We start from the raw sequence: 23,070 nt of genomic DNA, 5'->3' as shown, positions 1-23,070 counted from the left end.
ATAGTGAGAAGGAGAGCAACATCAGGGTGCAAGATGAAGACGATCGAATGGGGCAGTGTCTCTGAAGGCAAATCCCCAGATCCTTGTTTAGCTGCCAACTGATAATGTAGGGCTCGTCTAGAAAGTCCCAGAGGGAGTTTAGATAGAGAAGGCACTTGCTTTTAGGGTCCCTTAACTATCTAGCCTAGGAAATAGACAGTCAGGTCAATATTATGTATACTAAACCAGGGATTAGGGACAACTGGGTTAGGGTGGAAAACGCAAATTCTAGACTAGAGAGGAAGGAACAGCCCCAGCGCCCTGCAAAATATCAATAAAAACCACTGCGCCATCTATGGGAGTTGAAGTGTTCTTTGAGCCATAGCTGACAGTTTAAATATCTAGAATTGTTAGAACTTCATCAAAACTGCACATACCTGTGAAGTCTGGAATCACTGACTGAACGGTGTCTACAAAGTACCCATTTCCTTCAAAGTCTTACGTCCTAAACTATACCTCTGATAGGAGGTACCTGTACTTTTGCTTTTTCCCTTTTGAGTCTTAATTGGATGCCTCTAAGGGCGAGGCAGAGATGTGCTACTGTGCAATGATCTATCTAAACCTCAAGCTGAACACATGTCAGAGAAATGGATATCAAGAAAGGAGCAGTACACCACATTATCCAAGGAAAGGAGTTTTTTATTTTTTTATTCTATTGTGCGTTTGTAATACATCAAAAACGTGTGTTTCAAAGCACCCACAGGGCCAAGGGGAGGGAGCCTGGGAACAAAAGGTCAAAAGAATAAAACTGATGAAGAAAGATGTGGTCCTACTAGGCCTTGTGAGCATTCGGAACGTGTAAGTGCAGAGAGAGAGAGAGAGAAGGGAACAAGGGGAAGGGGGTAAGTGCTAGGAGTGCCAGGGAGTCAGTTGCAACAGTCTAGTGGCTGGCAGAGATCACTTGGTAAGAGTATTCTACTGCCAATACAATAAGTGCAGGCCTGTGGACCACAGGTTTAGTCACCTGGTCATGAATAAACTCTCTCTTGGATTACATGGTGTTGTTGGATTACAGTTTTGCAGTGTATCTTAAGCCTGATGGACTGTTTAGTAGAATGTCCTTTTTGGGTGTAATTCTCCCCAAGTGCGAGTCCCCCAGCACTTTGTGCTGGCCTCTTGGATTTTTTTTTTACCAGTTCTCCTGAGTGAGCGGGAACCTTTTTCGACACTCACTCAGTCTTTTACTCTACCTTCGGAACCTTTTTCAACCCTTTTGATTGTATCTTTTTGGAATCATGCTTTCCTCAACTTTTAAAGGCATCTGCAATTAATTATTGCAGCACACATCACTTTCTGTGCAGTGTTGCTGGAAGCTCCATCTGCTGCCCTTTTTATTTTCCTTGTGATAACAAACGTTACCAAGGGCGGGGGGATACTTTTTATCCTACATGACTTTCATATTGTGGAATCAGCAAACCCCACCTTATTTGGAGTGCTGAGGGGATACAACGAATCCCTTTTTCCACTACTCCGCTAACTTTCTAGTTACAGTGACAAGTTAATCTGAGTGGCTGGTGGCAGTGGATGATTTATAACTAACTTTACGAGCTGGCTGTGGTAAGGGACACATGGGGTCACCATTGACCTAAAATGGTGGCTATACTTTTCTTTCCGCCAACCCTTGCTGTGGGCCTTCTTCCATTTACTTGGGTGGGGGAGGTCCTGCTAGGTCTTTTGTCTTTGGTAGGCTTCCTGGAGAAATCCTGATAAGGCTCTATGCATGCCTGAAAGAACAGGAAGTAAGGGAGGTGACCGAAACTCCCCTGGTCTTTGTCCTGCAGTGTGTTTCTCTGGATCCAGTTCCAACTGGGAGGTTGGCTGTCCTTTGGACAGGCCAGCCCCCAGAATTGCATGAAGGCTTGAATGGTGATTGGTGAATCCCAACGGTTTTCCTGCATCGACCAATGGAAAGAAGAACCTGCATCTTAGGTTCCGGGAGCACCTCAAGACCTTCCTCTTTGCTTCTGCCTTCCATCTTCCTCTCCCCTGCAGATCCTCTGTTTCTGCACTGGGCACCTGGTTACCCTTCTGAATTCGGGCCCAGACCCCGTCCACCCAGCTGCATACCCACATTGCCTCCGGACAACTCCTGCATTTGGGTCTGTATCTGCAACCCTACATTCCCCTTTCCTGCACTTATTAGACACCCATTGTCTGCGCTTAATTCTTGCACTTGCCAACTGCTGGCCGCACTACCAGTTTGTGTTTTGTTTTGATCAAGTGTTCAGCAGTTTCAACTCCTTCCCTGCCCCTTGCACTTTTCCCCCCTTCCCTCTCCCCTGCACTTCCGCATTCTCAATGTCACTGGGCCTAGTAAGATCATTGTTTTGTCCTCCCTTGTACCCCCCTTGCCTTGTTGCGCCCTGAAACACTTGTGTATGGGCGCAATATAAATAAAATATCATAATCCGAATCCGCAGCCACCTCCAGCAACCGCCAGTGACTACTGAGTAACCGCTGATGCTCCAACCTCCTCTGCTGCTTGACAGGGAAAATCCAGACCAGACTACTTCCTCCCTTGGACTGGTGGGCCAAAACCTTCGAGACAAACTGCATTTTGAGCTGTCCCTCCAAGAGCTGCGACCGTCCTAGGAAGCAATCTCCCAATACCCGGAGATCTGGATCACTTTGCTGTGCATCGTCGCCTGAAGCACGGTTTCAGCTGGAATCTTGTGGGCATCCTTCTGAGCCTGCAGTGACTCTTTCCCACTCTCAGAAGCCTCATCTTCCAAGTCAGGGACCGAGAAATGGAGAGAAGTCTGCCATGTGACAACCATTGCGGAACCAAAGCCTGTGTCAAGTTCCAATTAGCCAGTATCATGACGTCTGCTGGGTGTCCCATCCAAAAAAGGTGACCATTTGCTCCCACCAAAAGTTCTTTCTTCAGCCTCCAGGCCAAGAATCCTAACAGGAGCTGCTGTCACCTCTCCTTGGGCACCCACTGGTGACATTGTTGTTCTTCATAAGAAAAGGTACTGTCCCTCTCTTAGGTGCTCACCTTGGTGCTTGCTGTTTGGTCTGTACTTTTCCAGAGCTTCTTGAGACACTTGGGGTGGACAACTCAATAGTGTTCTCCCAAGCCTAAGGACATCGATCCTTTGGGCTACACTACAATCCTCCAGGGGGTCTCTCTCCGGCCTCCCTGAACCCTCTTTATAACAAATCTTTTACCTACCTGCAACATTGAAGAGTCTTGCAGAATCAACTTTGAAAACGTCTGCATTCCTTTGTTCTTCTGCCCAGGGACCCCGGTCGCCCAGTGTCCCAACTGATTTTGAGACTCTCATCCCCAGATAGGGCTGGACTTTTTAAAATGTAGGCTGCCTAGAAATTACTTACCAGCATCCTTGTTGCATTAAATTGAATGTTGCATAAAAAATGGATGTGCTACTCTGACTACATACCTGTTTATCATCTAAACTCTACCAGCAAATTGAGTAATGCTCAATCAAGGTCTTATTGTATATATGGAATACGTTTACTTACCTGAAATTCTAGTAAAATGTTAGTGGTCTTAGTGTTTATAATAAATGACCTTATTGTTTCAATAAAATTACAGTGTGTTAGTGTATTCTTGACTATATGCGTGCTCTGAGGTCTTTGTACTTACCTACAGCCCTCCTCCCTCCTAAACGAAGCCAGGCTGCTCGACCAGAACTACCAAATCGCCTGGGTAGTTCAGGCTAAACCTAGGAGTTGGAGCCCTGTACATCTAAGAGTGAGTCTTCTACAGTCCTACCACAGGTGTACTTAAACTCCCTAACATGGACACATCTCGGTGACAGCACAGGAGGAACAACCCCAAACAACCTTTGATTTAGCAGCGTGAAGATCCCATGAGTGCAGCTCTTCACAGCAATCAGCAGTCTAACATTGGGCTTCTACCAAGTATCACTCGTTGCTTTGAAAATTCACCCTGTCGGCTGGTAAGCCTTCCAAAATATTGGTTTGGGTGGGTCATGTACACCGAGGGTGCACCTCACACTAGCCCATGCTGTCAGGGTCGATGCCATCAGAGTGTGCACATCAGAGCATGTTGCTTGCTGCAATAACCAGGACAAAAATACGCTTATCCAACTAAACCTTGTACGCTGGAATTAAGAAGGGATTTTCAGGTCCAGCTCTCGCAGGATGGGGCTGGGGGATTCTGAGAGCCCTACCTAGTTGATAAATGCTTTTGACACCTGGGCGAACACAACTTTCACATGGTAGCATGGGCTGAGCAACAAGGCAGTCTTTGGTGATCAGCGGCTGATGCGCAAGAACAGTTAACAACACTTAGAGATAGTCAAGTAAGAGTTCCGCAGAGAACTATAGCAATATACTATTTATTAGACCTTAGGGTATTAAACAGGTAAGACTCAAGAATACTATATACTTTGAAACTCACTTATGTACACATATATATATACACACAGCTGGTAATCTCAAAGTGAGATGTCCTAAACTTTAATCTAAACAGTAAAAAAGCAATTCAATGAAGCAATGCAACCAAACTTTAAAGAGTAAAGTGAAAAAGACAGTAATTCAAAACATATCATACAACCTTCTTTATAAGGTACACAATTGTGTGCGCAATACAGAGATAATGCAAGGTCATTCCTTTCCTAGCGATACCTAGATGGAGGCAATAAATTAGGGCAATATATAACCAAAGCAACATGCTTTATCAGGAAACCTAGATGGGAAGCAAAGTTAAAGAGTATGAAAAACTGTGTGCTTTCTTAGGCCAATAGAAGGTGCTATATAAAAAAAAGTAACAGACTGGCTTGTTCAAAGGCTTAAAAAACGAGGGAAAACAAGAGTTCGGGATAAAACCAATTAAAAATACATTAGTTTAGGAAAAATGCAGCTCTGTGCAAAACCACTCATTTCCAGATACAAGACTCTAAGGCCAAAATGTATTGCTTAAAAGTTAACCTATCCTAGGAGCCTTATGGACTACCAAAGGACAACAAGGTAAAATAAATAAGGGAAGCAAAAGCAGGGGGACTTTAGTAGAAATCTCTCCGACCACAAAAAGAAGTCTGAGATCCTAGAAAATCAAAGGGTAAAACGAAAAAGTTTCAGGGGTCACATTAAAAGGGGCAGCAAATCCCTAAAACGGGAATGCTACCCTAACAGCACACATCACAGATATTCCCTATTACAGAGGGGCTGCCCTATGTAAAAGCACCCGAAAAATGTGTGCAACATTTTCCATTACACCTTCATTACAAACATATATGTATTTTTTTAATGCAACATTTCTACAATGGCCCAGTGTACTTTGATGCACCTTCCTGCGATGCCCAGAGATTCTTACTGTTGATCCAAGGTGGCAACATGACCCATGTCAAAATCATTAACCACCACTACAAAGGAATCTCATCCTCCCTCAGTCCACCAAAAGGTCGAATTCTTAAAACCCTGTACAAACTACCAGCAGGAACGGCTCTGGGTGCTGGGCGAGAAAATATCATTAGCAGTCAGAATTATACATGAATCTGGGAGGGTATCAGCAGAGAGGACGGCAACAGATGTGAACAAAGATAAATAAAGCTATAACCACCAGCAAAGTAATAGTGTAAAAATAGGTCTTAAATTATTGGTAACACTAATTACTTCCCTGGGCACACACTTCATTACGGTGGCCTTTTCTGGAGTCACTTACATTTCTCTTTCCTTGATGGCACTGGGATCTTCTTGCTTCTTTTTAACAGACTTGGCTCGATCCTTTTCTTTACTACAGAGACAAAATTGGGATTCACATATGACACTAAATAGTTGCAGTTGTCCCGCCACCGGTGGAGAAGTCACAGACGCTGCCGCTAGGCATAATATATTTCTATTGAATGACAAACAGATATCAGTAGACAATAACTGTCATAGATTACATAATTTGTGGGTAGGATAAATATGACGTGTGTGTATTGATCAATCTTGGCACTCATGTCAATTATAACAAAAAGATAGCTACTAAATGGACATTCAAATTACAGGAAGCTGCAAGGTCTGGCCCTGTGAAGGAAATATAAGCCTGCTTTGTAGCACCTGTGAGATGAGGGGCGGGGTGTGTGTGCCCGCATGTGTGTGTGGGGGTAAGTGGGGTTTAGAAAGGATGCAGAGGGCTGTGGTGGTGCTTTTAAAAGGTTTCAAAAGTTAGAGACGTGTTCAGTAAAGTTTGGATGAGAGGCGGGATAACCATTCCTCCATCCTCTACTCAACCCTTTGCCTGCCACTTCAGATCCGGCAGAATTAGTGGAACTCTATAACAAGACCATCACACCTCAGCACTAGACAAAATCACACCTCTCAAATTACGGAAGGGTAAACCTAAAGCACACCTGAACACTTGGTTCACACCCAAACTCAAAGCCCTATGTTATGAAAAAAGAAAACTCGAAACATCCTGGAAAAATAACCCCACCCCATCCAACAAAGACAACTTACTTAAATTCACAGCGAACTACAAAAATGAAATAATTTTAGCCAAATGTGACACCTATAACAATAGGATTGAGAAAGCCAGTTCAAGTTCAAGAGAACTGTTCACCATACTAAGAGAACTGGAATCTCCCTCCCCCTCCTTCTGACAATTGTATTATGGATAAAACCTGGTGTCCCAAAATCCAAGACGCAGTAGCTAACAAGATCACACTAAACCGATTTTCTGTGTCTTTGTGATACTGCCATTCTGATTTTGTTTACATAGTATCACAGTGCAACATTTCTGGTTTCACACAAGTATCTATCCATGATGTGTAATACATCATTGCATGACTGTAACCTGTAAATTGCCTAGGAGACTCTTGCCCGCATCCACTATCAAGGAATCGGCCAGCGATCTTGCTCCCTTCATCACCACGCTTATCAACTCATCCTTCTGCACATGTACCGTCCCCACTAATCTAAAATAATCTCTTGGTTACTTCCTCTTCTAAAGAAACCGTCCTTAGTCCCGAGTATCCCCACCAACTTTAGACCCATCACAACTGTCCCCTTCCTGCTAAAGATAATCGATAAAGCAGCCTATATCCAGATTTAATCCTACCCAGAGACCAATAACTTCTTGGACTACGACAATCCGGTTTCAGGCCTCAACATGGCACAGAAACAGCCCTGATTGACCTGAAGACCCATATTGAAGACTTGAAAGATAAAGGGAGTTCCGCCGCCTTGCTCCTGTTGGACTTGTCAGCCGCCTTTGACTTGGTTGATCACAAGGTGCTCTGTAGACACCTCTTATCAGCGGCCCAATTTTCAACAGAAGCGAAGGCATAGCTCTAATACTTCTTGAACAATAGATCGATGAGTTTTTTCATCTCCGGCAGCAGCGGACCCGATCCCCATAACCTGAGAGTCCTGCAAGGCTCTTGTGTATCGCCTACCATGTACAATGTGTTCACCAAACCACTGTTTGATGACCTAGACTATCTGGGTGTCACCTACACCAACTATGCAGATGACACCCAGATCCTCACACCCCGACAGGCAACTATGAGACTGACCTAGCATTGGTGAACAAAATCTATCTCATCATTCAGGCCTGGATGGGCACACATGGTCTGTGCCTGAATGATGAGCAGACTGAGCTTCTACTCTTAGCCACCCCTTCCAATCAGAAGAAACTTAGAAATCAATATCCCTCTTTCAACATTGATGACAATGACATCAAGGTAGCTAAAGAGATAAAAACTCTGGGTTTCTATCTAGATTACTCCTTGAAACTGCGCAAACAATTCAGTGCCAGAGCCTCGGCGACAGCTTACACCTGTAAGCTGAACCACGCCTGCAAATTGTTTCTTTCTACAGAAAGCTGCTTGACATTGGCTAGAGCTCTGATTTTTTCAACAATCGATTACTGCAACGCACTGTACTTGGGTGCCAGTAAATACATCACCAATAAACTCCAGATTCCCCAGAATAACGCTCTCAGAATAGCGCTTGGCATTTCCAGAAAACAGCACATCTCTTCGAATAGATGTAACAACAACTGGTTATCTATCAAGGATAGACTTCAATGCAAAACAGCGACCCTAACCTACAAATGCCTCAATAACGCAGCCCCACAATACCTCGCCAAGACATTTACTATGAAAAACTCCTCACGACCTACCAGGTCCACCTACTCCAGTTTTCTGAGAGTACCCAGGTTCAAGCTAAAAAGAGCAGGGGGAAGTAGCTATACTGTCCTGGCGACCCAACTGTCAAACTTCCTACCCAACGCTTTAAGAGCGGACCAATCCTTCCACAAATTTAGGAAAAACACTAAACTTTGGCTCACCTCCAAAGACCTCAGACCCTGTTAGTTGGCCTCCCACCTCTGCACCCCTGTATTCTACCAAGTACATCTCTGGCTATCTCATTGTGTCAACTGTATCGGCATGCACCCTTATCATTTCTGTATTGTAATTAAGATATAACTATGTATCATTTTTTTTGTGTTGTAATCCATCTTGCTTTTTTTCCACCTATACTGCAACTAAGAAACTGCATATTCTTGTAAAACGCCCAGAAACCTACGGGTGTGGTGCGCTCAATAAATAAATAAACAAGTGGGTCAGAAGGAAGGCCTTGCAGCAGATGTCTACATTGTTCCCTAGTCAAGTGCTTTATAAAAAGGTACAACGTTTGGAGGGTGGGTTAGGTGGGGTTGCTTTAGGTGCTGGGTGCCAATGGATGAAGGTCGCCTCCGTTTGCCATTTCCCGAAATTGATAAGAGGACCTTGGTTTCTATGACATCATCCCCTTTCTGGGACATATTTGATTCATGGTAGAAAAACGGTTTTTGTGAAGGGTAGGGAACCGTATTTATTGAGGTCTTGGGATATGCATCCTTTCATGGAATACATATACATGTGTATATGTTGTCTGTAAAGACACCTTCTTACATTATGAACAACGTCTGGCAATTAAAATATGAAATGCACTTCATTTTATAGTTTATGCAACTGTTTTATAAAAACACACACTCGCTATCATACACCACTCTGGCTCTATGGAAGAGAGTCGCACTGCCAGCTGTGCATTTGCTAGAGCCACTCATGCCCTTGCCAACAGCAGCACTACCAGAGGAAAGCTGGGGGTGGGTACCGTTTTTTTTTTAATGTTTAAAAGTAGAATAAAAGCAGCAGCGAAAGTTATGTAGAGAGTTGGGATCTGGGCTGGTATTTGGAGACATTCGTTGTTCCGGCACATGTCATGCAGAAACGTCATCATCACGCTGAGGGTGCACTGGCCGTATGGGAGAGGTGAGGGGACGTGGATAGGTTCTGGGGGGTGTTGGGGCTCTGGCAGATCTTGCACGGAACCAGATGATCAGTCTGCAGGGACTCGAATTGTGTTATTTTCTGGTTTATTATTATTAGTGGTTGTACACACTAACTAATGTGCGCATTCTGAAACACTACCAACCAATTAGTAGACAGTACATTAAATTAAACACTGCCTTGATTCACACAGAATAAAGAGATCACTGGTTTTAATATCAGTTTGATCCTTTCCAAGAAGAAGAGGTTATTTTCGGGTGAAATCGTTTATTCTTTGTAAAAAAAAAGTTATTGGAAAGGTTTTAAATATCAGTACATTGTCAAATGTTCAGTTTACAATGTTGATTTATAATGCACACTTCCAGTATATATTGCAGTCACAATAAGAATGTTAGTTGTCTTACTGAGCAACGATTAATATGGAAACCAAGAATATGGTCTGCTCTCAAATCTTGATTCTAACTCTCCCTGTCCTCATTCTACTCGACCTCTCCTCTGCCTTTGATACAGTGAACCACAATACAATGATCGCACATCTCCGTGATACCCTGGGCATCACTGATCAGGCCCTGGTGTGGCTAACCTCCTTTCTCTCCAACCGCCCAGGTCACGTGGAAGTGGGGTCCTTCCTCTCCCCATCACTCTCTCTATGATCGGTGTCCCACCATGGATCAAACCTATCCCCCTCGTTTTGCAATGGCTACATGGCCGCCCTGGCCTGAATAATAGCCACCGTCAGATCCAACTTTCAGTGTTACGCAGGTGGCATGCAGCTCTCCTTCTGGCTACCCTCAGCCTCTTCCTCTTCATCACTCATACCTGACTGTCCGCAATTCAGTTGTAGTGTGCTGCAAACAACCTCTTCCTCAATGCCAGTAAGACAGAGATTGTCCTCATCGGGACCCCTGCCCCTGCCTCCCCCCTTTCTCTCTGGTCAGCCTCGCTTGGCCCTGCACCTCAACCTACCAATGAGGCAAAAAATCTGGGGGTCATCTTCAACTCCACTCTTTCCTTCTCGTCTCACATCACTGACATCTCTAAAAAGTCCCACTACCAACTGCACTTCTCAGAGGTATTCTACCTTTTCTCACCTTCCCCCAGCGTCTCCCCCGTCTCCAGAGCCCTGGTCCTCTCTAGGCTGGACTACTGGAACAGCCTCTTTCTCAACCTGCCCTCTTCTACCCTCCGTCCTCTTCAACTCATCCAGAACAGAACCATAAGGCCTATCCTTGGCCTCAAGCCGAGGGATAGCATTAGTCCGGTGCTGAAATCCCTTGACTGGCTCCCTGTGGCTGCAAGGATTAAGTTCAAGACCCTTTGCATTGTCCACAAGGCTTTCTGGGGCCTGGGCCCACTATCTGCAATGCTCTCTTCCTAAATACTCGCCTTCCCGAGCCCTCTGCTCGCGTCCTCCAACTCTCTGCAGGTGTGCCGCATCTCAAAGCAGAGACTTGGGGGCGGGGGGAGGGTGAGATCTCTATACACGGCAGGTGCCTGACTCTGGAACAACCTCCCTGTCTCTCTCGTCTTGAGCCGAATCTCCTTAAGTTCTGGAAACTCCTCAAGACCTTTCTCTTTGCCTCCTCCTTCTCTCTCCCTCTCCCCTGCCAACCACCTCTTTCTTCTCTCTAGCACGCTCTCATCCTCTACTTCTGCTCAGCTTCACTGACTGGCTGCCTGGTGTACCTTCAGAGCCTCACAGGTCCCAAGATTTCCTAGCCATTCTCTTGCACTTTACTACTGCACTTCGGTTACTACCCATGTTCTGATGGACTGGGCGCACTTGGTCCCTATTGCCTCCCTCCCCCCACGCACTTCCTTTTCTGTTCACCTGCATAATCTGAATGTACCATGCCTTGTAAGATCGTTTGTCTTATCTTCCCTATATCTTCCCCTCCCATGCATGGTTGCGCTTTGAAACACTTGTGTATAAGCGCATAATAAATAAACAATCAATCGCCATACAAATTATTTTCTGAAAGCTACCATTCCAAAATGGATAGTATATTACACTCTTACTGTACTCTTTCGAAATACCCAAAAGACAAAGGGGATTAGGACATAGCACCAATGAGGGCTCATAGCTGCTTTGCATAGAATTAGAGATTCTGGGAACATTGCAATTACCATAGAGCTTTAGATTTGACACACATCTGTGATAAAAGGGTTCCATGCTTGAATCACTAAGAACATAATGCAAACTATGGTAGGTGCTCATTTAATATTTCAAAACACTCACCCAAACACTTAGCATTTTTAACCATGAACCATTTACATTCATTCAGACAGCCTCTGGATTCAGATGGGAGTTTAAAATGGCTGCAAAAGGTCTGGGTTTGGGGGCATCATAGAATTTAAGAGGTGTGCACTTAGCGGACTCTGCTGATGCTTAGACAATTAAAAACGTATATACATATATAAGTACATATATTAAAGGGCAGCGCTTGCCGCTCTATGGTTCAGGTGAAACCCATCATCCATAGGAAGAGTGAACATTTTATAACTAATAACTTTTGAGCTGTAGGATGGATCAGTACGACATTTGAAATTCCTTATCCGGGGCTGCCCAGAACCAGAAAGGTTCGTGCAAATCTGTGTTATGGTGAAAAAGATAAAGGGGAAAAAAGGGTGCATTTTTAACTTTTGCATTCCTTTTCCTATAGGGAAAATGTGCTGTTTTTACTCAAGCGCACAGGCCAAACCACTGTACGGATTTATGCCAAATAAGAAATAAGCTGCGCACAAAGCGCTTGAAGAAAATCATTTGTTGGTTTGACGTAATTCCGCTGAGTAGTTTTTATTTTTATTTGATTTGGTGTAGAGCGGGGTGCCCATGTGCCTCAAAAGGTGCTCCTGTACCCCAAATGTTCTCTCATGATGCATTGTGTGCAATCAGGACAGCCAGCCCCCCAGTGGGAACTGGTTCCATTAAGGCAGTCTAGCCAACAAGGACAGGGGAGCTTCCTGCCTTCACACACTGGAGCCTAGGTCGGGACACAAAGGGTTCCCTCCAAAGACAACGGTAGAAGAAGGGCTAACTGTTAAGATGGATTTCTGAACTCTGACCTGGAGGGGCAGAGGTTCAGAAGGCCAGCCTAGTTTCTTGGAACAGGGTAACCTCTGGACAAGCCAGACAAATATGGGTAGCGATGGTGGCAGTCAAGACTAAGTCTCAAGAGAGGTGAGGGTGACGGAAAGACCTCAATGAGCACACAAAGCAAGGGCACTTACAAATTACTCCAGACAGGTGTTATATTAAAAATATAGACACATTTATTGCAAGGCCTTTGTAACATCGACCATAGCAAAGAATCACAATACTATTAAAGTAAACCAACACACCACACTCAATACAATATATATACAAGACCGAGGGGTCTAAGGAGTTAGGAGCATGCAATATGTAAACCACCTAGATGGGGAGGAAAACAGGCAGTGCAAGTAATCATTAGACCCTGTTCGACATCTGAAATACACCTAACTAGGAGGAAGTGTCCGAGCCCTACGAAGAGAGGAGCCTTATGCTCAAAAGTACCTGCATGCGCTGGTGCCAATGGACAAAAGAGGGCCTCTTCGAGGAGATCAGGCAGTTCAGGAAGGTGACTGAAGCGATGCAGAACAAGTCCCCACTACTCAAGCAAGGCCTCCACTTGTCGGCAGAGGCAGGGTGAGAGTGCGGGATAGAGTTGCTATTTTGCAACAGCGGTAGAAAAGAAACAGGCTCCTGCGCGACGGGCCACCGGTTGGGGTATGGACTACTCACCGGTCCCCGACGCAGGCAGACCCAGACTTCTCCAGTTCAGTTCACGTTGCTGGCAGGTTCAGCTGCGATGATCAGGACGTCTTGACACCGTGTATATTCTGCGTAGCAGGATGCAGGGTCGAGGGTGTCCCAAATGCAGCAGACATGCACAGGTTGTTACCACAGCAGGGCAACACGGCAATCGCGTTTACTATGGTCCGGGCGCACTCGTCTCACTTCAGACCTGGGAATGCCAAGTGTACGAAATTCGGTGTGAGGGTGCCGCGGACGCAGAGCAAGCAGTAAACCAGGTTTCGAGGGCTTCCCCCAAAACGGCGGCGGTGACAGAGCAAAGCGTCCCGTTTAAGCTGGTCAGCCCACTTATTGGCCCAGGGACACTTCGGAAGAGGCTTACTTGCAGGGTTTGATGAAGGTGCCGGGAATAGTCCATCCCACTATTCCAATGGGTTGAAGCGCCTTCGCAGACCATCTAGGACGATCAGATGCAGAGGGGTCTCGTAGGACGACAGCAGTTCAGGGTGCCAAACCTTCAGCGGGTCACCAGCGGTTCCTCGACTCAGCTTCTTGTTGCAGGATACTTGGCTCCTTATCCCTTGTTCGTTGTGAACTCAGGAGATCGACATGGTAGTGGTGTTTTCAGCCTCCTCTTATCCAAAGTTCCCTTCACGCCAAAACGGAGAGGACCCAATGGGAGATCTGCTCACAAACACTCACACCATACGTGGACCTATCACAGACCACGGTGGTCCCAGGCATTCAGGACACTCCAGACTCTCTGGCACCCAGGATGTGTATTGAGACCAGACATCCCAGCCCACATCCTGGAGGCACATACAAGGCATGCAGAAGCCCATGAAAGCTTTGGGGTTTTGCGGGAAAGTGCATGACCAAATAAGGACTGCCCCGGGTCAGCTCGAGCTGGGGGAAGGTGAAGGAGCAAGGCGGTCAGCGGACAGGACAAAGAACCTCGTGGCATGCCCATTTTGGATCCAGGCCACTCATTTGTGCCAAACGCGGTAAGCGCGGATAACATGGTGAAAAAGGGTTCAAAACACAAGAGAAACGATAGCTGCCACCAGTCCCGTCCGTGACACACTTGCACATTTCATAATAAGTCCAGCGAGAGTTTCTAGGGCCTTTGGAATGACTAGAGTCCCAAGAGCACAGTAATGTAAGTTACGGTGCACTCTTGTTTCATGTTGCACAAAAGCTGCAGCATGAGGAAAGGACTAAGGGAAACGAAGTCTCCCAGTACTGAATGTCTTAAGGGCATGTCAGTTTCCCCATAAGAATTGAGCGAAAGCCCAGAGGAGTGCGGCGGAAGGCTGTGCTTCTCTGGCAAAATCTAGATCAGGGTGTAAAACAACAGCACAAAGTTTGGGGGTTGCCACATGGAGGGAAAATTACATACAATTATGAAATCTTTCCTAACACTAACAAAGGACAACCACACATGAAATGGTGAAAAAAGAAAGGAGCCACCATGTTAGAACATGGGTGACCCTTTTTGTGCATAACCAAGGCTGTGAATACAGTGAGGTAGAAAATATCACATAAAGTTGGTAGAACACGTACACTGCCACCAGCCATAACTTTAGGGTTGTTACTGTGACCAGAAAGTCACAGGAGCAGAGACAAGGGGGATACTAGGCATCCCCTTATCACTCCACATAAAGTGGTGTGTGCTAACGTTTTAGGAAGGATCCAAAGTATCCCTCTTTCCTTAAAAACATTAGAGGGAAAATTAAAGAATATAAAACGAGAACCCAAAGGTTTCCCAGCAACACTGCACATAGCGTGCTGTGTGCTGCAAAAGGAAGCAAGATTCCATAAAATAAGGTAAAACATAAAACAAAGTTCCCATGGTTGGAGCAAGTAAGAATGAATGAGGGGGAAAAAGGATCCCCTTATTCAGTAGAACAAGAAAAAGGTCCAGAGGTCCAGCAAGAAATGATGGGGTCTCACTAGGAGAGGGGATAAAGCATAACGGATACATCTCCCTAAATCCAGGGAGACTAGGTGGTACATAGGCAAGTTTGTCCTTCAAACCCTCAGGGCGATTGCTCAGAGCCCATCTAACAATGGTTGGCAGTTGTTCAAAATCTGGTTATCAGCGGTCACCTGTGGTGCGGGCCAGGCAAAGTCACTTCCTACCATGTGGGTGATCATGAATCTAATCTTGGAACTATCAGAGGCAAACTGTAGGGGCCGAAAAAACAGAATGACGCAAGCATTAATAAAGTCATGCAATTTTCATATGTTGGTGAACCCAAAGGAAGTTCGAAAGTGACTATATCTCTGGAAGCAATGACTTGCCACAAGGTGGTGTTTTCTATTTTCAAAGACTGCACTGCGGCCACTATTTGTTGTAGCTGAGCCATGAGGCCTGATGAGGCTGTGTGTTGGTTGCTGGGGTGCGTAGAGTTCCAGGTACAAGAGTGAGCAACCGCTAACACATCAACTGACACCCACCTGGAGTGGTACCGACAGGGTTCTGTGGTATGATGGTAGAATACCTATAACAGATGAAAAACCAACAATGAGCCAAGGAAGATTGGGGCTGGTACTACAGTGCTCCAGATAAGATTTTGAGGTGGGAGTATTTTACTCCCCGTTTTTAAACTTTGAGAGTAAATGTGATTTTAAGAGAGTAAAAATTACTTTTCTCCTTTGCAAAAGAGTAAAATGTATGCGACATTCAGCCGACGCATTCTCAAACTGTATGGAAATCATTACCGTATGGCAGCTTTCTGCATTGTGACAGAATACACCTTTCATTATTTCTCTAAGGACTGGCCATTTGATATCTCCTGTATATATTTAAACGTTGAAATCACAAAAACTTAGCCAATTACATAGTAAAGCCAACATGAATTGTATTGTGTGTTTTGAGGTTCGATAGCAAAATTGTTTTTTGATGTTTAATGAAAGTCCTCATTTTCAGGAGCTATTACTACCTAATGGTATGCCAATGTTATGATACAACAGTGCAGAGAGGCAAGGGCTCCATGCTAAATTCTATATCTAATCTAACGGTCAAATGGTTATTTATATAGCGCTTTTGGCAAAGCGCTGTACATAGAACATATTTATCGCAAATTATCACCAAACCAAAGTCGGTACTCTTTTATCGACCTCAAAAGGATGAAAGGCTGAGTTGAACTTGCCGGGATTCGAACCTGCAACCTACAAATCACGCACATATTGCAGCAATGAGTGCTCAACCGGCTGAGCTATCTTATTGGCAAACATCCTTCAGAGTTTGGTTAACCGAGTATCGACTGAGGTATAATAATCACAGTACCTAGATGTTGGACGAACCATTTATGAAGCACTACATAAAGTTAAATACATATCTGGATTATCACTGGGATAGGTTTTGCTGAGTTTCTATTTCAATTACCAATGTTACTTTCATTTCTTTGTTTTTGAACAGCGCTTGCACTTCCTGAAAAGTCAGGACGCTTTAATTGTACTTTTGAAGATTTGAGAGGCTAGAACAGCTGTGATTGGTGTAATGACAATCACTCACCCTTGAGCAAAGACTCTTCTGCCACTGACCATTTATAGTAATGTACCCCATTGACTGCAAGGATGAATGGATGTAACCTAGACTGTGCATAGTCATCATTTTACACACTGTTCTTATAATTGGAGTGTAAATTAAATTATCAGTGTAAAAATGATCTGCCTCCACATGATTATGCACAAAGAACTATGAAAAATACAATTGTGCAATACTGGCTTGGTTTCGATGGGAAAAAAAGCATAATTTGTTACAAAATATTAATTCTCAATTGCAACTTCGTTTTCCATTTTATTAATTAGACAATCCAAAAATTCTAGGAAAGTAGGCATAGTGCTTCTAAAGCTGAATGGAAAGAAACCATTCCTTTTATAACTGTGTGCAGTTTCTTTTTTTGAAAGGCTTCAAAGAAATACATTCTGTTACAGAGGTAGCTTGCAATTACATCCATGTAGATAACAATCAAAAGAAGCCTTCTGGTTTCTGTCAAGTAACCTGACCTTTGCACTGCCCTCTGCTCTAAACCTGTGTGTAAATGTACACAGGAAAATAATAAAGCTGTTGTATTTGCAAGATTTTCATGGGTAAAAAGGCCTCGTACGCACCTTATCTGGAGGCCTGGCTGGTAGGTAACATGGTAGTGAGAACCAGCAATGTATGGCACGCTGCGAGATGTCCAGAGGACAGGAGAACAGAACAGAAGAGTAGCCAGAAGATTGAGCGCCTGCCCAGAGCATATCAGGACAGGAGAAAGAGGTATGGGGAAAAAGCCTGAAGGCAGAGACACACGAAGAGCCAGGAACTACAGGAGCCAGGACACAGCATCAGTGCAACAAGGAAACTATAACACAAGAGGCACCAGAGACTTCCACTTTGGTTACAGTGTTGAAGGCGCATGCCGTCTTGTCATTGCATTGGATTTGAGCGCGTCAGGTGATCACCACAACCTGAACACGGTTAAGGTTGAGCACGGAGCAGGTGCCAGAGGTCATGCACTAACAGGTAGGTGCGGAAGGGCTTCTGGAGCATACTCATGACAACCTGAGGTGGATGGCTTGGCCAATGATGGTCCCATCAGCAGTCCTCTGGTGTCCAGTCTCATTACGGTGGATCCTTGGTTCCAGTGTGGTTCACCCTGGAGCTTAAAATCCTCGGAACGCCAAACAGGCGGCAGAAGCCACTTGGAGAAAAACACCCAACCAGGCCAACAAAACACTTTTCATGGTAGCGGCCATCACCTACAAAACCTCTATCCTCCTGGCCAAAAAAAGAAGACCTATAACAACAGAATTTAGAACGCCAAATCTAAAACTAAAGAGCTCTTCACCAGGGGGCGTGGCTAGGCAGCCATGGAATAGGCTGTGAGTCCCGTGAGCTCTGTGATCCGGCGAACTAATCCGACGAAGAAACAAGCATTTTTATATCAATCGTGACTCCAAAACATATGAGAAGGCGTGGGAGAATATCGAGCAAAAAGTGGGCAGGCTGCCTGCACGATCGGAGCCGTGAAACTGACGGAGCGACACATTGTATCTCGGAGTCAGCCGCAAGTGAAGAAACTAAAATGGCGGTGCCCGAGAACAAAGGGATCCAGAGGAGTGCATCCCTTTAATGGAGCGGCTGTCCCCGGCAGACAGATGCAGCTGCGGACCAGCGGGCAAACTATGGAATAAACAGCCGCACGGTAGGGAGGCTGCAGAGAGCGAGAGACTGTGGCAGATACTCGGAGGGGGCACACCGAGAGTGTCTGTCTTCCGGAATCCCCTTGCGGGATACGAAGAGCCCACTAAGACTGGACAAAGTCATGCCCGTTGGCACGGAACACACAGAAGCGAAACAAAAGGATTGAGAGGGCTTTATCCAGCGCCGGAGGATAAAATAAGAATCGGGCCCTGTAGCTGCTGCATAGTCCCTGGTGACCCGCGGAGCAGATCGGAGGCGCTTGGGGCGGACGTTGCTCGCCGAGAACACAGTGCCATCCAGCACAGCGAGGCCGATAAATGCAAGCTAAAACATATGAAAAGGTGTGGAAGGACATTGAATACAGGGCGTGCAGGTTGCCTGCACGATCGGAGCTGTGAAACTAATGGAGCGATACATTGTGTCTCGGAGCCAGCCGCGAGGGGAAAAGTAAAATGGCGGCGCCCAAGAACAAGGGGATCCAGAGGAGTGTATCACTTTGATGGCGCGGCTGCCTCCGGCATACAGATACATTTGCGGACCTGGGATCAGACCACAGAATAAATAGCCACACGTTTGGGAGGTTGCAGAGGGCGTGAGACTTTGGCAGACACTCAGTGAGGGCGCACTGCGTGTGTCTGTCTACTGGAACCCTCCTGTGGGATAAGAAGTGCCCCTAAAGAATGGACAAAGTCATGTCCGTTGGTACGAAACACACAGAGGCGAAACAAGTGGATTGAGAGGGCGTTATGCAGTGCTGGAGGATAAAACAAGTGTTGGGCCCTGTAGAACGTAAACTGCTGCGGAGGCGAATATCCCTGGTGACCCGCGAAGCGGAACGGAGGCGCTTGGGGCGAGCGTTGCTCGCCGAGGACACTGTGTCATCCAGCAAGGCAGGGCCGCCTTGACACTGAGGGGCTGCCGTCGCATGTAAAGACTGGGAACCAACACACAAGCGTTCATACACATACGAGCAGGCCAGAGGAAGCGCAGTGCGTGTGTAATGAGACAGGGACCACGGACAATTCGATATGAACATAATGGAATAATTGCAGGAAGACACCTAGTAAGCTGGACATGGCCTGCGAAGTGAAATGTAGCTGGGTTCATTGGGGATGCACGGTGTGGCCACAGGGATGATCCAATAGCTACTAAGTGCATGTGAGTAACATAACTTTTTAAAGAAAAAGTGCACCCAAACTTTGGGTACACTGTATGTGCCCAAGCAGGCCAATCATGAGGAGGTGACGGTGGAACCGTGTGCCAACAAAATGTACATGGGGAATAAACGTGGGAGGATACAATCCACCTGAAATGAAAACTCACGCGCCATAGCACAAGCAAGTTGCAGGGAAAGCAACCCCAACGACTGGAAGATTTGGGAGTGCCACAATAACACTGCAAAGTCAGAACCGGACATGTAAGAAGGTAGCGCAATGTCAGTGAAAGGGCTAAGAGCTAAAACCAAGTAACCCATGATGGAGGTCTTTGCAAAAGTACAGAAGACCCCTACAACAGCGACGCAGGACATGGTCGCGACTCCCGCAGCAGAAGCCCCAGAAGGAGATAAGCATCAGATCCTGGCGGCCATAACGGAATTAAGCACCAATTGGCGCTCAGCAATGGCAGACCTGCGGAATGCCTTAGAGAGCAAAATTGATGTGGTGGGAACTGAATTTACCCTGCTACGACAAGACGTTAGGGCACTGGCAGAGAGAACAAGTGGTCTGGAAAGTGCAATGAAGACCAATACAGATGTCAGCACGAACAACACAAAAGAGGTCCATGTGCTAAAACAGCAGGTTGCCAATCTTGAGAATCGGGTGGAAGAAGCAGAAGGAAGGGCGAGAAGAAACAATATACGGGTGGTCGGCCTGCCGGAGGGGGGAGGAAGGCCAGGACCCCACAAACTATGTGGAGAACATGATCCCCCAACAGATAGGAGCGGATAAGCTCTCACAGGGGTGCACTGAAACGTGCACATCGTGCCCTGATGAGAAAACCACGACCCGGGGCTCCGCTGAGACCCATAATTGTGAGGATCTTGAATTATAGAGAGAGAAAAGATCGTGGAATATTTTCGTAAGGGCGGAACAATAGAAAGAGCATCTACCAACATCACGGCATACCCGGATTAAACGATGCTGGTGCAGAGGCAAAGGTATAGCTATGTGGCTGTCAAAAGGAGGCTGCATGCGGCTGGCATCAAGTACATGCTTCTGTACCCGGCGAAACTAAAGGTGCTGCACAAGAGCAGAGCGCTTTTCTTTGACACACCAGAGGAGGTGGTGTCATGGTTAGACTTGCAGGGCTGCCCGGAACAGGAGGCGGTCCCAGATCGCCAGGAACGTGATAACCGAGGAGCCTGAGCCATAGACATTGAGGGGGTAAGTGGGGAGGGGGCATTGTCATGTGGGAACAAGCGAGCTCGGATAGACATGGTGTGGCCTTCGGGCCTTGTGCCCCTGAACAGACTGGAATATAGTGGATAAAATGCATATAGGAGCTGCATAGTATTTGCATGAAGCTTAACAGAATGGGAAGTAGGAGCAAAGGGACGGAAGCAACCCACCCCTGAGAACTAGTAGTTGAGTGGCCACTAGGGCGACTTCACCCTACTGAGCCCTGAGCATAGGCTGGTGCCGGACAGGGCTAGATGTGATGGGCCTGAGACCCAGGGATGTAGCTGGGCAACAGTTGGGGGGAGAGTTGTTGGGAGGGAGGAGGGAGAGTTTGGGGTGTATATAGTTGTGGGGAGTTTAAGTTTGAACATGAGCCTATACAGAAGAATTGGATGGTTGAATCTGTATCGCACGGGAGGGTGGGATCTGTTAGAGGTGCATAAGAGGAACGGTAATGAGCCATGGGGGATCTTAAAATAATCACGTGGAATGTCAGAGGACTTAACAGCTATTTGAAATGGAATAAGGTCATGCTGTATCTAAGAAGGCAAAAGATAGATATTGCGCTATTGCAGGAAACGCATCTGACACGGGAAAGGATGGAGTTGGTTGTTAAGAAATGAAAAGGGGTGGTGGTAGGCTCGACATACTCTGCCCATGCCAGAGGAGTACTAATCTGGGTGGCGCCGCACGACCCGTTTCAACTATTACAGAAGGTGGCGGAGACGGATGGGAGGGTGGTTTTGGTGAGAGGGCTGGTGGAGAATAAGGAGATAAGGATTATAAATACATATGCCCCCAATCAGAACACGGCAGCATATTTCAGGACTCTGTGTGCCAACCTCAGCATATGTGTGGGTAGCGCGGTGATCTGGGGTGGAGATTTTAATTGTGTACTGAACCCAAACATGGATAGATCAGATGGCAAGATTTATAGGCCTACCCCAGCGGCGAAAGCATTACAGACACTGCTAGATGACTTTCGTCTGGCGGATGTGTGGAGAACGAAATACCCCCAAGAGAGGCAATATTCACACTATTCCACCCCGCAGCAGCTACGTACGAGGCTGGACTATGTCTTCGCCACGTCAGATGTGATAGCAGAGATCACTCAGGTAGAATATAAGGCAAGGGTCCTCTCAGATCACTCGCCACTGGTTCTCGGGTGGCAGTACCCCCCCCCCCCCCGAGAGCATGGATTCCGACATGGCGCCTCCGACCAGAGGCGCTCAAGGACAAAAGTACTATGAGAGACAGCATGCGGGAGGGGATAAAACAGGACGGCTTTTAGCATGGCTATACAAGAGCGAGGCTCCCAGACCCCCGATTAGAACGATAATGAGAGAAGATGGCAGTGTAGTGGACACACAAGAAGTAGTCAACAAGGAGTTTTGCAGAATATTACAAGGTGCTATAAAAAGACGAGAAGGGAGGCAGCCAAGAAGACATAATAGAAACGCTAGAAGACATAGGACAACCCATGATAAGTGAGGAGGAAAGGGAGGAGCTAGATGCACCAATCACCCTGGAGGAGTTAGAAGAAGTGGTGAGGCAGCTACCCACCTGCAAGACCCAGGGGGCGGATGGGCTACCGTGTGAATTTTATAAAATATATAGGGAGGAAGTGCTCCCCCCAATGTTAGAAATGCTCAATGAAGCGTTTGAGGTGGGACGGTTGCCGGAATCACTCAGAGGCGATTATAATACCGCTTCCCAAGCCTAATAAACCTGAGCGCAGCTGTGGCTCTTACAGACCCCTCTCGATGTTGAACCAGGACAGCAAGATATTGACGTTGGTCCTGGCAAACAGATTGCGAAGAGTGATTAGCAAACTAATCCACGACGACTAGACGGGCTATGCCCCGAATAGGAATATATCTCATAATCACAGGCGAATCCGACGTGTTGTTGAATGGGGTAGTAAGACTGAAGGCGAGATGGCGATCGTGGCCTTAGATGCGGTCAAAGCTTTCGACTCGGTCAAGTGCCATGGCTGCTGGCGGCCTTGGAGAGGTATGGTATAGGGCCCGGTTTAATGAGGTGGGCGAAGATGCTATATAGTGAACCACTGGCCAGAGTTAGAACGGGATCAGTAATATCTGAGAGGTGCAAACTTAGTAGAGGCACTAGGCAGGGGTGCCCTTGGTCCCCAATGCTTTATATATTAGCCCTGGAGCCCCTAGCACTATACCTCAGACAACAATATGATACAATAGGTATTGTGGTGGGGGGGGCGGCACCTGATCTCCTTATATGCAGATGATTTGTTGCTATACTTAAGGTATCCAGAGGAAAATCTCCAGTACATACTGGAGGTGATGGCGAGGTATGCAGGGCTGTCCGGGATAGCGGTGAATCCCCAAAAATCTAGTATGTTTCCGCTGGGCAGCTACAAGGGAACCCCTGAGA

General features: G+C 46.3%; 1 protein-coding gene across 1 annotated transcript in view; it reads right to left on the bottom strand.

The window, feature by feature from the left end:
* FCF1 (FCF1 rRNA-processing protein) overlaps positions 1 to 23,070 on the bottom strand; it is a 204,385-nt gene that overhangs the window by 125,543 nt on the left and 55,772 nt on the right. The window contains exon 3 of the mRNA XM_069637640.1: positions 5,693 to 5,764. Coding sequence (XP_069493741.1) covers positions 5,693 to 5,764 — 72 coding nt within the window. The remainder of the gene's footprint in view (positions 1 to 5,692; positions 5,765 to 23,070) is intronic.

The sequence above is a fragment of the Ambystoma mexicanum genome, chromosome 14 (genome assembly GCF_040938575.1).
Source record: "Ambystoma mexicanum isolate Mex_15411 chromosome 14, UKY_AmexF1_1, whole genome shotgun sequence".
Classification (NCBI taxonomy): domain Eukaryota; kingdom Metazoa; phylum Chordata; class Amphibia; order Caudata; family Ambystomatidae; genus Ambystoma; species Ambystoma mexicanum.
The sequence above is the reverse complement of the archived record's forward strand: the minus strand, read 5'-3'. Positions and strand labels throughout refer to the sequence as shown.